Source organism: Vigna unguiculata, unplaced genomic scaffold, assembly GCF_004118075.2.
Source record: "Vigna unguiculata cultivar IT97K-499-35 unplaced genomic scaffold, ASM411807v1 contig_20, whole genome shotgun sequence".
Classification (NCBI taxonomy): domain Eukaryota; kingdom Viridiplantae; phylum Streptophyta; class Magnoliopsida; order Fabales; family Fabaceae; genus Vigna; species Vigna unguiculata.
This window is the reverse complement of record NW_021010902.1, coordinates 333,489-351,135: the sequence shown is the minus strand read 5'-3', so window position 1 is coordinate 351,135 and position 17,647 is coordinate 333,489. Positions and strand designations below refer to the sequence as shown.

Below are 17,647 nucleotides of genomic sequence, written 5' to 3'. Positions count from 1 at the left end.
TAAAAAGTATTTATTTAGAAAGTTATTATAAGAAACGTAATGGTTTATTATTTTAAAAGATTTATTTTATTTAAATGATGTTTTAGAATATGAAAGATAAGAGATTAGTTTGAAGGATATATAAAGTAATTATTGCACTATAAATGAGTTATATATGAGGATTATTTGTTAAATGGATTTAATGAAAAGATATACGATTTCTTATGTGGGTGAATATGGTTATATACATGAGATTTAAAAAGATTTCCTAAGAAATAGAAAAAGAAAGGTAGGAAAATATGTATATGATATTTTAGAGTTATTAGAAAGACAACACAAATGCACACCTCTGGTCTTTGCAGCATTATAAAAATCATTAGTATTTTTATTAGAATCCTCTAGCAACTTTGAGTCATATTCCTCCTCTAGCAAGCCCAATTTCCTTTTACGAGCCTCAAACAAGTAATGAATAGTAAGTTCCTAACTCCAAGGAAAACAGAAATCACAAAGGACTGTTTTTCTTCATAGCAACAGTCAATCTTCACTGATACAATAATACAAACACATTTTAATTTACCAACAGTCAAGCGCCCTCATTATCTTCTATCATATATCTTTCTTCCTGTCCATGAAGAACTTTCTACAGGAACAAGGTTTACATAAAACTTCTACCGACATTTTTTATTTATTCATTCATTTAGCTGATCATGTAACATAACAAATCATAATAAACATAATCAACCAACGATGGAAATAATTCATGAAATGGGAGTTGAATAATGATAAAACAATTACCCTCTCCTTGCGTTCGGCTTCCTTTTGCTCCAATTCCTCAATGGCCTTCGTCCTTCGAGCTTCAAGGGCTTTGAGTTCATGTTCCTTAAAAGGCCAATTGTTGGGAATACCAGGATCCTTCTCAACCTTATTTTTCCCACTCAGCCTAAGCTTCGTCGCTTCCTTCCCTTTTTTTCTATTGTGCTCTTTCACCTTCCGTATCACCTTGTACTTCTTCTTCAACGAAACCCTCTTACTCTTAATCTCTACAACCCAAAAAGTTCACAACAATAATAAAAAAATAAACAATTAAAATCATTGCACACTACTGATATCAAAGAACAAGGATTGGGTTTTCTTACTCTTGCTCTTCATCACCATTTTGTGTTCTCTACCTTCACAAGAGAAAAAGAGATGAGAACGATAATCCACGTGAAAAGTAGTAGAAAACGGAGAGAAGAAGGGAAAAGATTTGAAGAGGCTCTGGAGCGAGCAAATAGAGAAGAGGGTGAAGGAGTTTGTTGTATATTGTTATCAAATTTTAGAAGGTAAAATTAGATAATCAACATATTAAATTTGATATTCAATAAAATTTGTTTTAGTATTCTAAAACAAATTTTTTATATCCTCATTTTTTAATTTGATATACTAAAGTAATGAATTTTAATATGCCTAGATTTTTTTTATAAGAAAATATAATTACTTAAATATATTATAAAAAAACTATATTGTAACAAAAAATTTAGGAGGGGTTTTCTTAGGCTAACTTAAGTTGAATTTGTTAATATTTAGAGATTAAATAACACGTGTTTTTTGATAAATACTAGTTAGTAGTAAGGTTTCAATTTATAAAGTTTTTATTCTTATAGTTTAGTACATATTTAGCTTCTACAATTTAATTTTATTAAAATATAAAGTAATATATATTCAAAACTAAGATATCTAAACTAGCGTAAAAAGTGTGCGCAATCCAAAAGTGTATTTAAACCTAAAAATTGTATATATCCAACCTCTCTGACTACACTGCTTGAAAAATCACAAATTTCAAATTGCTCCCTCAGTTAAGGCGAACTAAACTGCACTGTTTTTTTTTATCTAATAAACTGAATTAAACTGAACTGCACTATAATATCAACTGAACTGTTTTATGAACTGCACTACATTTGAGCTGAGCTGCACTATTTTTGAACTGAACTACACTATTTTTTAACTGAACTGCACTACTTTTGAACTTAACTACATTGTTTTTGAACCGTTTTTCAACCAAATTGCACTGATTTTGAACTGAATTGCACTAATTTTGAATTGAATTGCACTATTTTTGAACCGAATTGCACTAATTTTGAATCAATTGCTCTATTTTTGAACTAAAAAATAGTTTACCTGAACTAAATTTAACTAAATCTTATTTTGTTATATCTAATTACACTGAATTGAATTGTACTTGCAATATGAATTGAACTGACTACTATATACCATATCATATTTTTGAACTGTACTATTTTTTTACTGAACTACACTAATTTTGAATCGAACTACAATATTTTTGAATCGAAATGATTGTGAACGGTTTTTGAGTTACTTAAATAACTTATTCAACTAAACATTGCATCTCAATTAAGAAACTAGGTAGTATTTACCTACTTCATTCATAATATAGGTTCTCGTAAACAAAAAAAAGACATAAAATTAAGTAAATAGTAAATAGGAAAAATTTATCTTTACATAAAAATATAGATTTTCCTATAAACCACAAAATCAAAAAATTAATACATCTCCAAATATCTTGTTTGTGATTATGTGGTTTGTGGATTATCACGAAACCATTAAAGCATAGCTTAGAGACATTAAACTAAAAAGTTGTGGAAAAAAATATATCAGTCACTTCCAAAAATGGATTTTTTTAGTCAGAGTTCATGTATCCATCTCTTAAAGAGGAAAAATAAAATCTACCAACCAAAGTGTAAGGTGAGAAGTGTTTTTTTTTAAGTATAGACTTGAACTTCTCAACATCTACGAGACTATTGATTTCTATAAAGTTTTTTTAAAATAATTAAAATTAACTATTTTGTAAATTAATTTATGAAAATTTTATCAAGTTTTGAAAAGAAATAGTAGTGAAATTAAGTATCAATAAGTTATAAGAATGTTATCACATTTTTAACTCAAGATAATTAGTTTCGATTTTTTTTGTTCAACAACTTATATTGACACAAACAATTTTTTTCCATGTAATATTATATTTTAATTTTTAATTTACATATACATAATTTAGTTTATATATAAATTTCATTTTTCTTAAAAATCTTATGAAAAAAAACACGAAATGGGATGTAGGGTTAATAAGTTAACGATAAATGATGCGTGGTTTTAACTTTTTATTTTGGCCTCTTTGAAAAAAAAATATGCTAACTCTCATATTTGTGTCGTAGTACAGTGATGATCGAAAAAGAGATGGGATTGGTACCATAAAAAAGAAGAATAAAACACACAGGTCACACAATTAATTGCATTGAAATACAAGAAGTTCAGTTTTTTTAAACTAAACTACAAAATAATACAGTACAGTTTTCATTGACAATAGTTTAATTCTTTTAGTATAATATAGTACAGATAACTTATAGTTCAGTGCAATTAGAATAACTTTGCTCAGCCCTAACATTTGTGATAGTTTTAGGGTTCTATGAGTCCAGTGTTGACACAATATTAATAGTATTATACTGTAGTTATATGAATGAGTTCTTCAAATATTTGAAGGAGATAAAATTAATACATGATTTAACCAAAAAATTTCCATTGGTATCAGAATAATATTTTTTTTTATTTAATGTTGCTGATTTGTTATTATTTTTAGAATTGAATACATTTAATGGGTATTAAATGTTGTGGACTGTTTTTATTTTTCGAAATGTTGATATATATATATATATATTCTAAGCTGTGAATCAGAAAAGTTTCAGATTTATGTATCTTCTATTTCGTCGTATATTAGTAGAAGCATGATCCATTATATGTACATAATAAATATATAAATATATACGAATATGTTTCTGTTATGTTTTATAGCATATATTTAATGTTAGGGATGATAACTATATATACTGAAATGACTGGGAGTGAAATCCGTCAAATGTAACTATCAAATAATATTATAATATTATTTGGAAATTTTAGGAAGGTTCGGTTATTTTTATTTTTTCATTCATAATATTATTATTAATAATATGATTACTAATGGGATTAAATTAATAAATAAAATTATGTATAAATTATATATATATATATATATATATATATATATATATATATATATATATATTACAATAACTAATGATTTAATTTAATAACTAATTATACAATTGTATAAATATTTATATATAGATACTAATAATATGATTTTATACGATCAAATTCATGTTTTAAAATATTAATTTAATTTTGTACAGTTTTAAAATATTTTATTTTGTATAAAATGCATTCTAGAAATTTCATTTTGAGGACGAAAAATTTATTTGTTAAGAGAATAAGAGATCCAAAAAATTATATAATTATAAAAATAAATAAAAGATAAATAAATATTTAAAGTAAAAGACAAAATGGTTTAAAATTTATTTAATTAAAAATATATAGATATACGTCGTTAAATATTATGAGATACTGTTAAAAGATGTTAAATATTTTTAAGTGACCATTAATTATTTAAAAAGTATTGATTTAGAAAGTTATTATAAGAAACGTAATGGTTTATTATTTTCAAAGATTTATTTTATTTAAATGATGTTTTAGAATATGAAAGATAAGAGATTATTTTGAAGGATATATAAAGTAATTATTGCACTATAAATGAGTTATAAATGATGATTATTTGTTAAATGGATTTATTGAAAAGATATATGTTACGTGGGTGAATATGGGTTATATACATGAGATTTAAAAAGATTTCCTAAGAAATAGAAAAAGAAAGGTAGGAAAATATGTATATGATATTTTAGAGTTATTAGAAAGACACATAAATGCACACCTCTGGTCTTTGTAGATGTCAACACCCAAATTCGTCCAGGTTATTAAAAAATTATTTCCAAAATATCCAAAAAAAATAAGTGGTAATAAATTGTCTTAAAAAAATAATAAAATTGATTAAAAAGTTTTTCTTTAAATTTTTATTTTATTTTATTTTATTATTTATTATTTATTATTTTATTTTTAAATAATAATAAAAAAAAGAGATTTTGTTTTCAAATTAAAGATTGAATTAAAATAAATTCATTTGTTTTTACGTTTTCTTTATTTAATTAATTGAAATTTAAAAATTAAAAAAAAGGGAAAACAGTTTTGATTAATGGGAGGGAACAATTGATGTTTTGATAGCAGTAACTTCAATCAGTTTTTAAAGAACACGTTAATATAGAGGGAGGAAATGCCATTTTGAGGGGAGAAAAGGAGAAGATTCACTGTAATAGGATCTTCTCACAATTTTCGTCCAAAAAAGTTCATCCTCATATCAACATTAATTTACTCATCTCCATTTCAATTCAATTGAGAGCCATAACCCAGAAAAAAGATTCAAAGGTGTATATCCGACAATTCAACGACAACGATAATTAAAGAACAAACACAAGGGAACGAAAAAGATTTGCGCATAGCAGGTTATTTTTGTAATATTACTTTCATCTCCAACTTTGAAGTTAATAAACCACAATCAAAACTGAAATTGGACTGGAAAGGACGGGGTTTGAATAGAGAGAAAAGGGGTCACGGTGATGTGTGGTGTTGTGGAGTTGATGCTCTTTGGCGGCACGTTTTGATGGTGGATGTCTACGGTAATGGCTTGATAATATCGGAGTAGCACAATGTTGACCAGGCGGAAGAGAGACGCAAACATGGAGGCCATGTTGTGGTGCTCCGCGCATTTGAGAGAGGCGAAGCCGCCGTCACTGGAAGAACGATGATGGAGGCCGGCACCGTTGCTAGCCGCGTCGCCAGCGACTTGGCAGTGAGTAGCGTCTATGGTTGGTGCATCGTGAGGTAGAAGATGAAGTTGGGGAAGAAGAGTTTTAGGTGATGTGCTTTCTGGAAGAATAATTTGATTTAGGTTTAGGGTATTGGGTAGATTCTTTAATTCTTCGTGCACCCCCATAACTTAATTCACACACCTATGCAAATATGTTTTATAATTGGACGATTTGTTTTTATTTTCTTTACTTGATGCACTCCAAAATGTAATAACCCCACACCCGGTACATTTAGTTTTATTTCACCTTATGTACCCGCGTTTTCACTTAGCACACACCCTACTCTTTAATTTCCTTTTTTAGGCTAGGATGTGTTTATGATGAGTTCAAATGTTTGCCCTCATTTAATATTTAAATTTGGGGATTTAATTGAATTTTCTGTGCTTAAAGATTGATTTAATTAGGATTTGTGATTATTGGATTTATTGAGTAAGTTTGGTAAAAGTGGCGTAAAAATTGATTTTAGTTGCATAAAATATTATTGGATATTCTAACGTTTGTTAATGCAGCTAGAATTTATTTTTGGTCATTAATAGTGTGGATTTAAAATATTCAAAGTTACAAAATAAGTCCAAAATCAGAAAATTCTGGAAAAGAATAAATCAGAAGCTAAATGCACCCCAGATTTTATTTGCACACTCCTTCTAAAGTGGACCACCAAAAACCTGTTCTGCACCCCCATTTTTCACTAAGTTGCACCCCTCCTACCACTTAAACTCCACTCAACCAGATCATGCCATGTGGCAATCCCCACTTTTTAAAATTAGCCAACTAGAACAAGCCACGTGTCATAATCCTCCACTCACCAAATTGACCACTCAGATCTTGCCACGTCATCATCTCCTCCATCTTAGTCATGAAACCCTAACCCTAATTTTCTTCTCTCCTAACCCTAAATAAGAGAGGCAGAATTGGAAATTGGACAGAATTAAGTTGCTAATTAATTAAATAAAAATAAAAGATTTTAGCAACTGACAGATAAAGCCCAAAGTCCAGTTAAAGCCTATATAAAGAGACTTAAGGGAGCAGAAGACTGACACAACTTAGACACTTAGAACTCTCTGGTTTTGGCAGATACCGTCTCCACCACATCTCTCATTCTCTCTTTTATTTTTCTTTGCTTCATATCATCATGTATTCCATCAAAGCCATGGAGGGCTAAGCTTTTAGGGTTGATTCCACTGTAATTTCTTAAATGGATTCTGAGGTTAGATGAATTTATGTGTTTGTTATTTTGATTATTGTTGTGGTTTTTGTTTATCTATGTCCTTTGCTACTTAATCGAATAGAAAATAATGATTTTAAATCTACATGCATGCTAATCATATGAGTTAAAAGGTTTTTAAATTAAATTGAGATTTACTTTGATTTTATTTAGAAACTTTCATTTGATTAAATAAGTTTTTGCCAATAATTGAGACTTTACTTTGATTAGTGGTAATTACTTTAACTAAAATTAGTCAAGACATTACTTTGATTAATTAAGTTTTCTATTTGGTGAAGAAATAAAGGAATAGACATGATTAGGCATAGTAAAATTAATTGAGACTGTACTTTGATTGAATTTACTATGGACAACCTAACAATTCTCACTTTTAATTGAGAATGTACTTTGATTAAAAGTGAGGATGCCAACAAATGAATTGAGTCTTTACATTGATTGATTTGTAAATCAACAACAATAATTAATTTAGCAATAATCTCTAGATAACCAATGAAGAATCTTATTTAGAAAAAGCAGTGGAATTGACCTATTTACTATTACTGTGTTTACAATCTTCCGTGTCATTTTCTTTGCACATCAAAATCCCCCTATTTTTATAGTTGCTAGTTTTAATTGCAGTTTTAAGAATCAAATATTTGAGATCAATTCTGTATTCGTTGTGAGACGACTCAGGGTTATCTTAACCCTAACTATTTTGTTCACTACTAACTGGCAATACTGAAGTTGCTAAAGTAGTGGTAATTTGATCGCCTAACGACAGCGATATCAAATTTGGCACCGTTGCCGGTGAGTACGGTTAGTATTTCTTTTATTTTGATTTTGTTTTTATTTATTTATTTTATTTTATTTTATTTTATTTTTATTTTTATTTATTTATTTATTTTACGCATATACGTTTAATAGAGTTTGTTATTTTGTAGTCTTTAGTTTTCTTTTAATATATTCCATGCAAAGTTCTATTTTTGTTTTGATTAAGAATTTCTTTTAAGAAATTTTTTGAGACTAGTTTGGAAAACTCTGTCTAGGAAAGACTTGGTATTTAAGTTGTCCACTGTGACGCACCTCTCTTTCCTGGGAGTAGACCCAACGGCATCTTAACTCATTTCTTTCTTGAAATCTTTCTCCAAAACAAGAATAGGAAGAAAAAAAACACACAGGGAAACACTTTCAGGTGGACTACATAGTGCATGACTCGGGCCAATCCGGGTCAATTCTATCAACTTGATTCAGAACTTGAAAGGAACTTGCGTAAATCACGTAGGAGACTTGAACTCAGGTGTTCTACTAAAATAGCACCATCATCATCTGAACCTACCACTGAAAGTGTACACTAGAATCACCTCCGGTGATTAACATATCTTCTGATCCATCACCTGAACCAGAAATTCAAGAAGATAGAATGGAAGAAAGAACAATAAGAAGTTGGCTTCACCAGATGTAGCAATTACACAAAACATGTGCATCCAATATCCAGATGGAGAATGTGAGCTTAAGTCTGGACTAATCCATCTTCTACCTAAATTCCATGGATTAGCAGGAGAAGACCCATACCATCATTTGAAGGAATTTCATGTTGTTTGTTCATCCATGAGACCTACAATAGTGACAGAGGAACATATCAAGCTTAAGGTTTTTCCATTCTCATTGCAAGATGCCGCTAAGAATTGGTTATATTGCCTTCCACCAGGATCCATCAATACTTGGGAGACTCTGAAAAGATTATTTCTGGAAAAGTTTTTTCCAGCATCTAGAGTTGCTGCTATTCGCAAAGATATTTATGGGATAAGGCAACAAGAAAGAGAAAGTCTTCACGAGTATTGGGAAAGATTCAAAAAGTTATGTGCTTCCTGTCCTCATCACCAAATAAACGAGCATCTCCTCATTCAGTACTTTTATGAGGGATTGAGTATCATGGATAGACAAATGATAGATGTTGCAAGTGGAGGGTCATTGGTGGACAAAACGCCAACAAATGCAAGTCAATTGATTGAAACTATGGCGTCGAACCATCAACAATTTTCCACAAGGTGTAATTCTATAACTCTATTGAAGGGAACCCATGGAGTAGAAGCTTCATATGTTGCAGATCACAAGAAAATAGAAGGGAAGTTGGATGACTTAGCGGCCATGGTAAGGACCTTGACAGACTTACAGAAAAAGCCTATCCCTTCTACCTTATGTGGAATTTGTGCTTCTGCTAATCATCCTACCGAGGCTTGTTCTATGTTAAAAGAGACAGGGACGTTAGACAATGAACAACCTCAGGCATATGCTGCAAACATCTATGGCAATAATAGACCACCTCGGCAGCAATACAACCATGATTTGTCCTCCAACAAGTACAACCCATATTGGAAGGAATATCCCAGCCAGAAATGGGGAAATCAACAGCCTCAACACCAACAAGTCTATGTTCCACCTCAACAGAGGCAACAACCACAACCAGCTGCAACCTCTGGTGACTCAAACATGGAAGCAATGATGAAAATGATGGCTGACATGATGAAGGGACAAATCAATGAGTTGAAATAGACAATGGACGCAACCAATCAAAACTTGCAAAACCAGATTGGACAAATGGCAAATGAGTTAAATCAGATGAAGTCTCAACAAGGCTCGAGCAATTTGCCTGCACAAATTGTAATCAACCCGCGAAATGTAAGTGCTATTACTTTAAGATCGGGTAAGCAAATACAGGGCCTTGGGGATGCCCAAGAAGATGAAGATAAGGACAATGAAGTTGTACCTAATGATGAAAGAGGAAGATCAGATGAAGCAACACAAGCAACATCTGAAATACCTGCACCCAGTGATAACTCTAGGTTGCTAAAGTAGTTGCTAATTTGTTAATGCAGCTGGAATTTATTTTTGGTCATTAGTTTACATTATGCACCATGTATTTCTTCTATGTGCACCTCATTCCTATGTGTGGAATTTTTCTCATTGCACCCACATATTTACTTATGCACTTTCATTTGCTATTTCCAATTTTACCTTTTTATTTTATTAAATATCACATCTCAATCATATCATTTTCAAAAATAATAAAAAATATTTTAAATTGAAATAAAAATTAAAATAATTTTCAAAATTAATAAAAATAAGAATAAATAAAATTTAAAATATTTTTTTTCTTTTAGTGTCTAATCGACTGTTCGCGTCGCACGATACTTCTTTTCAAAAACAAGAATTATAAAAATAGTTTTAGTGTCTAATCGACCGCTCGCGTCGCACGCCACTTCTTTTTAAAATACAACAATTATAAAAAAATAATTTTGGTGTTTAATCGACCGTCCGCGTCACACGACACTCCTTTTTAAAATACAAAATTATTAAAATGATTTTGGTGTTTAATCGACCGCTTACGCACGACACTCCTTTTTCAAATACAAAATTATTAAAATGATTTTGGTGTCTACTCGACCGCTCGCGTCGCATGACACTCCTTTTCAAAATATCAAAAATCATAGAAATATTTTGGTGTCAACCTGGCCGCACGCGTCGCATGACATTTATTTTCAAAAATGTCAAAAGACAAATTTAAGAATTAAATATTTTAATCAAGTTTTATCAAGAACTACGTGATCCTTGATTCTCTATTATGAATGGAGATACGTAGGAGCAGGGCAAGTCCTTGTCAGGCTCACTTTCCAAAAATCAAAAGGTTTTCCAAATCATTTTCAAATAGTTTTATAAAGAATTATGTAGCCCTGATTTTTCTTTTTTAATGAGAATATGTAGTCCTGAATTACGTAGCCCTGAATTAACCCTTGTCGGGGGTCCCTTTCACTCAAAAAATGATTTTGTTCAAAATTTTTTCTTATTTATGGGAAAAATAAATATTTAAATAAACACATCTCTTTTGCAAATTTAATTAAGGGTTAAATATGTTTTTGGTCCCTTAAGTTTCAGCGAAATTTGGAATTAGTCCCTCATCAAAACTTTTGACCAATTTAATCCTTCATCTTTCAAAATGTATAAATTTAGTCCTTTTAACCAAATTTTGTTAAGTTTATTTGACGTTTCAAGCGCATTTCATGATAGTATTTAAATTATTTACACTGTTTGACACATCTTTGCTTCCATGTTAACTTAAATACTATCATAAAATGTGTTTGAAACGTCAGATAAACTTAACAAAATTTGGTTAAAAGGACTAAATTCACGCATTTTGAAAGATGAAGGACTAAATTGGTATAAAGTTTTGATGAGGGACTAATTCCAAAATTGACTGAAACTTGAGGGACTAAAAACATATTTAACCCTTTAATTAAAGGTACCGCCTTTGGGTGGGCGCTGTAGGCTGCTAATACCTTCCCTACGCGTAACCGACTCTCGGACCCTAAATTTCGTTTTCGTAGACTTTATTTTATTCTTATGGTTTTCCATAGTTTTTGAGAATAAACTATGGTGGCGACTTCTAATCTCTTTTTCCAAATCCTTTCTTTTTTAGTAAATCATCCCGTCGCAATTTAGGTCGCGACAACAACATTACCAAAATCATTAGTATTTTTATTAGAATCCTCTAGCAACTTAGAGTCATCTTCGTCCTCTAGCAAGCCCAATTTCCTTTTACGAGCCTAAAACAAGTAATGAATAGTAAGTTCCTAACTCCAAGGAAAACAGAAATCACAAAGGACTATTTTTCTTCGTAGCAACAGTCAATCTTCACTGATACAATAATACAAAAACATTTTAATATACCAACAATCAAGCACCCTCATTATCTTCTATCATATATCTTTCTTCCTGTCCATGAAGAACTTTCTACAGGAACAAGGTTTACATAAAACTTCTACCGAAATTTTTTATTTATTCATTCATTTAGTTGATCATGTAACATACCAAATCATAATAAACATAATCAACCAACGATAGAAATAATTCATGAAATGGGAGTTGAATAATGATAAAACAATTACCCTCTCCTTGTGTTCGGCTTTCTTTTGCTCCAATTCCTCAATGGCCTCCGTTCTTCGAGCTTCAAGAACTTTGAGTTCCTGTTCCTTAAAAGGCCAATTGTTGGGAATACAAGGATCCTTCTCAACCTTATTTTTCCCACTCAGCCTAAGCTTCTTCGCTTCCTTCGCTTTTTTTCTATTGTGCTCTTTCACCTTCCGTATCACCTTGTACTTCTTCTTCAACGAAACCCTCTAACTCTAAATCTCTGCAACCCAAAAAGTTCACAACAATAATAAAAAAATAAACAATTAAAATCATTGCACACTATTGATATCAAAGAACATGGATTGGGTTTCTTACTCTTGCTCTTCATCACCATTTTGTGTTCTCTACCTTCACAAGCGAAAAATAGATGAGAACGATAATCCACGTCAAAAGTAGTAGAAAACAGAGAGAAGAAGGGAAAATATTTGAAGAGGCTCTAGAGCGAGCAAATAGAGAAGAGGGTGAAGGAGTTTGTTGTATATTGTTATCAAATTTTAGAAGGTAAAATTAGATAATCAACATATTAAATTTGATATTCAATAAAATTTGTTTTAGTATTCTAAAATAAATTTTTTATATCCTCATCTTTTAATTTGATATACTAAAATAATGAATTTTAATATGCCTAGTTTTTTTATAAGAAAATATAATTACTTAAATATATTATAAAAAAACTATAATGTAACAAAAAATTTAGGAGGGGTTTTCTTAGGCTAACATAAGCTGAATTTGTTAATATTTTGAGCTTAAATAACACGTGATTTTTGATAAATACTAGTTAGTAGTAAGGTTTCAATTTATAAAGTTTTTATTGTTATAATTTAGTACATATATAGCTTCTACAATTTAATTTTATTAAAATATAAAGTAATATATATCCAAAACTAAGATATCTAAACTAGCCTAAAAAGTGTGGGCAATCCAAAAGTGTATTTAAACCTAAAAATTGTATATATCCAACCTCTCTGACTACACTGCTTGAAAAACACAAATTTCAAATTGCTCCTCAGTCAGGAGAACTAAACTGCACTGTTTTTTTCTAATAAACTGAATTGAACTGAACTGCACTATAATATGAACTAAACAGCTATAAACTGAACTGTTTTATGAACTACACTACATTTGAGCTAAGCTGCACTATTTTTGAACTGAACTACACTATTTTTTAACTAAACTGCACTACTTTTGAACTTAACTACAATGTTTTTGAACCGTTTTTGAACCAAATTGCACTGATTTTGAACTGAATTGCACTATTTTTGAACCGAATTGCACTGATTTTGAATCAATTGCTCTATTTTTGAACTAAAAAAATAGTTTACCTGAACTGAATTTAACTAAATATTATTTTGTTATATCTAACTGCACTAAACTGAATTGTAAGTGCAATATGAATTAAACTGACTACTATATACCATATCATATTTTTGAACTGTACTATTTTTGAACCGAACTACACTAATTTTGAATCGAACTACAATGTTTTTGAATCGAAATGATTGTGAACGATTTTTGAGTTACTTAAATAACTTATTCAACTAAACATTGCATCTCAATTAAGAAACTAGGTAGTATTTACCCACTTCATTCATAATATAGGTTCTCGTAAACAAAAAAAAAGACATAAAACTAAGTAAATAGTAAATAGGAAAAATTTATCTTTACTTAAAAATATAGATTTTCCTATAAAAAACAAAATCAAAAAATTAATACATCTCCAAATATCTTGTTTGTGATTATGTGGTTTGTGGATTATCACAAAACCATTAAAGCATAGCTTAGAGACATTAAAGTAAAAAGTTGTGAAAAAAAATATCAGTCACTTCCAAAAATGATTTTTTTTAGTCAGAGTTCATGTATCCATCTCTTAAAGAGGAAAAATAAAATCTATCAACCAAAGTGTAAGGTGAGAAGTGTTTTTTTTTAAGTATAGGCTTGAACTTCTCCACATCTACGAGACTATTGATTTCTATAAAGTTTTTTTAAAATAATTAAAATTAACTATTTTGTAAATTAATTTATGAAAATTTTATCAAGTTTTGAAAAGAAATAGTAGTGAAATTAAGTATCAATAAGTTATAAAAATGTTATCACATTTTTAACTCAAGATAATTAGTTTCGATTTTTTTTTTGTTCAACAACTTATACTGACACAAACAATTTTTTCCATGTAATATTATATTTTAATTTTTAATTTACATATACATAATTTAGTTTATACATAAATTTCATTTTTCTTAAAAATCTTATGAAAAAAAAAACACGAAATGGAATGTAGGGTTAATAAGTTAAGGATAAATGATGCATGGTTTTAACTTTTTATTTTGGCCTCTTTGAAAAAAAATTATGCTAACTCTTATATTTGGTACCATAAAAAAGAAGAATAAAACACACAGTTCATACAATTAATTGCACTGAAATACAAGAAGTTTAGTTTTTTTAAACTAAACTACAAAATAATACAATACAGTTTTCATTGACAATAGTTTAATTCTTTTAGTATAATATAGTACAAATAACTTATAATTCAGTGCAATTAGAATAACTTTGCCCAGCCCTAACATTTGTGATAGTTTTAGGGTTCTACGAGTCAAGTGTTGACACAATATTAATAGTATTATACTGTAGTTATATGAATGAGTTCTTCAAATATTTGAAGGAGATAAAACTAATACATGATTTAACCAAAAAATTTCGATTGGTATCAGAATAATATTTTTTTTTGTCTATTTAATGTTGTTGATTTGTTATTATTTTTAGAATTGAATAGATTTAATGGGTATTAAATGCTGTGGACTTTTTTATTTTTTGAAATATTGATATATATATATATATATATATATATATATATATATATATATATATATATATTCTAAGCTGTGAATCGGAAAAGTTTCAGATTTATGTATCTTCTATTTCGGCGTGTATTAGTAGAAGCATGATCCATTATATGTACATAATAAATATATAAATATATACGAATATGTTTCTATTATGTTTTATAGCATATATTTAATGTTAGGGATGATGACTATATATACTGAAATGACTGAGAGTGAAATCCGTCAAACGTAACTATCAAATTATTAATAAGATGATTACTAATAGTGATTAAATTAATAAATAAAATTTGTGTATAAATTATATATATATATATATATATATATTACAATAATTAATTATTTAATTTAATAACTAATTATACAATTGTATAAATATTTATATATAAATACTAATAATATGATTTTATACGATCAAATTCATGTTTTAAATTATTAATTGAATTTTGTGCAGTTTTAAAATATTTTGTATAAAATTCATTCTAAAAATTTATTTTTTAGGACGAAAAATTTATTTGTTAAGAGAATATGAAATCCCAAAAAATTATAATAATTAGAAAAATTAATAAACGAGATTAAATAAATATTTAAAGTAAAAAAACAAAATGCAGTACAAGAATCACACAATTTAGCTTCCGTTGAGCTACGTTGGATTAGAGGTGAACATCATTAGAGTCGGTTAAAAAGCTTTTTAGTTGGCTTAACCGACACATGTTATATGAATTTTATTTTATTGAATAAAAATGTTAGGTGAGTGAGAAACAGCTAATATATGATGCAGCGTTTAACTTTCTACATCTTAAGCGTCGGTTTTAGGGACTCCATTATATATTTTAATATTCAATATTTAAGGAAAATCAAAATATTGATTAAAAAAAATAGTATATTTTTAAAACTTGAGGTTACAAGGAGGTTTCATTGTCTTAGCCATTTCACACCGTCCAATTGCTAACCCTAACCCATCGTTCAGTGCTAGAATTCGACTGAAGCTAAATAACTTCATGAATCAACCTCTAAAATTTGGTGTTGGCCCCTGATGTGCTACCAATAAAAATCCCTAATGTGCCCGGGACATTGAAGGTTGGGAGCTAGTAACTCTGCTCAATCAAAAGGGCAGGTTTCGCTCTGCTCCGCTTCTTTTTTTTCCCTTTTTTTCTCCAACCTTTTTTCTGTTTCCCATTTCCCCTTTCTTTCCAACCCTGATTTCAATTTCCTTTGCCACAACGATGAGTCCCAATGTAAAGCCCTAATTTTAGCTCCCTTTGTTACCGGTGACTCTCAAAGCAGAGGTGTGGTAAGCAACATCTCTAAAGTTAAGCAAGTCATGTGCTTTTATTACTTTCCCCTTCCATGTCTCTCGCTCTCTCACCCAAACTTGTCGTTTTTGTTTCTGGTTTTGACGATTTTAACAGAATGACGAAGGACTCATAGGAGCATTTCGCGTTTTGAAGTTAGCGAGAGCCTGATACCATTGTTCTGAGAGGTATGTCGTCGTCGTTCACTGAACCCATTCTAAATATTTACTATATCCTGCCTTTTTCTAGCTTGGCAGTTTTAGATTTTGTAGATTGGTCCTAGATTTCTCTACCCTTTTAAAAAGAAGTATGCCCTTTAAATTTATGGTTTATGTAGTTAGTTTTCCTTCTCTTGTTTGTGTAGTTTACATTGCATTATCATCAAAAGAATTGGATTATTTCCAATTCTGAGGATATATAATTATACCCTGTCATTGTTTTGGTTCCTATTGTTAAGTGATTCTATCATTTTGAGTCTTAGTACTTTAAGAAAGTAACAAAGTTATTTTATTGTAATTTTGTAAATGGCTCCTTGTATTTCTGATTAGTTCACATTTAGCACTAGAAACATCCATCAACATAGGTAAATTTGACAATTGGGAATTAGAATGTTTAAAGCATTGATGTTAATCTAATTTTTTTTTCTTTTCTACATTCGCAATTAAAGGATATGGTACTGATGTTTTCAGGTTCTTACAAGTAGAGCAGACCTTGCACAGGCTCCAGTACCTACAAGAAAGGACAAAGGCCATATCCTGACTTTGACACCATTTCAAAAGGGGTTTTATACCCCTTATATTGGAGGAGCAAGCTCAACTTCAACCTTTGCTTGGAACTTCCCAAGCTCCTATTTCCCTTGGTGGTAAATCCGATCAAAGATTTATTGGGGGCGGGGGGTTATGGTGATAGAACCTCTATAAGGCCTGTGTCAGCACCAACTGTGATGTAGTTGTTGAGGAAGAGAATGAAACCAAGGAGTGGATGGGTGGAACTAGGGGTTCATATTACCTTTGTGTGTCTTACTAATGGGAGAATTGATCTCAAAAGAATTTGCTTCAGGTATGTTAAGAAATCACCAGCCTTGATATGAATTATACAAAGAATATATACATATTATGAGGACTTATTATTATACAAAGAACACTTTGTGCATTGTATTTATTCTAATTATTTCTATTGTTTTTGCAGGTAATATAATTCTATCTTCCTGTGTTGTTCTGTCCAAGAGAATCTACTTTTAAAATATGTTTTTTTTTTCTCTTTTCTCATGTAATATTTATTAACACTTTTGGTTAGGTTTCATGAACTTTTCTGTCATTTTGAGATTTGTAATGGCACTTGTTCTTATATGTTGTTCTGTCATTTTGGTTAGGTTTTTATACACTTTTGAAGTGCAATGTTACTAGTATTTTGGTTCCTATGTTGCTAGTATATTTTAGTTAATAACTTGGAATTGCACTTCCTAAATATATATCTTAATTATAAATGAAAATATAATTTGGTTGGATATTAATTAATGTTTAAAATGACTTGAGATTCTATTATTATTAATTTGTATTTAGAATGATTAATTCT

General features: G+C 29.6%; 1 protein-coding gene across 1 annotated transcript in view; it reads right to left on the bottom strand.

The window, feature by feature from the left end:
- Window positions 1–16,288, bottom strand: part of LOC114171313 (trichohyalin-like) — a 33,738-nt gene extending 17,450 nt beyond the window's left edge. Inside the window, exons 1-4 of the mRNA XM_028056431.1 lie at window positions 16,247–16,288; window positions 11,913–12,143; window positions 11,486–11,570; window positions 775–1,019 (exon numbers count right to left, since the gene is read on the bottom strand). Of these exons, the coding sequence (XP_027912232.1) occupies window positions 775–1,019; window positions 11,486–11,570; window positions 11,913–12,143; window positions 16,247–16,288 (603 nt within the window). The remainder of the gene's footprint in view (window positions 1–774; window positions 1,020–11,485; window positions 11,571–11,912; window positions 12,144–16,246) is intronic.
- Window positions 16,289–17,647: the final 1,359 nt, after the last annotated feature.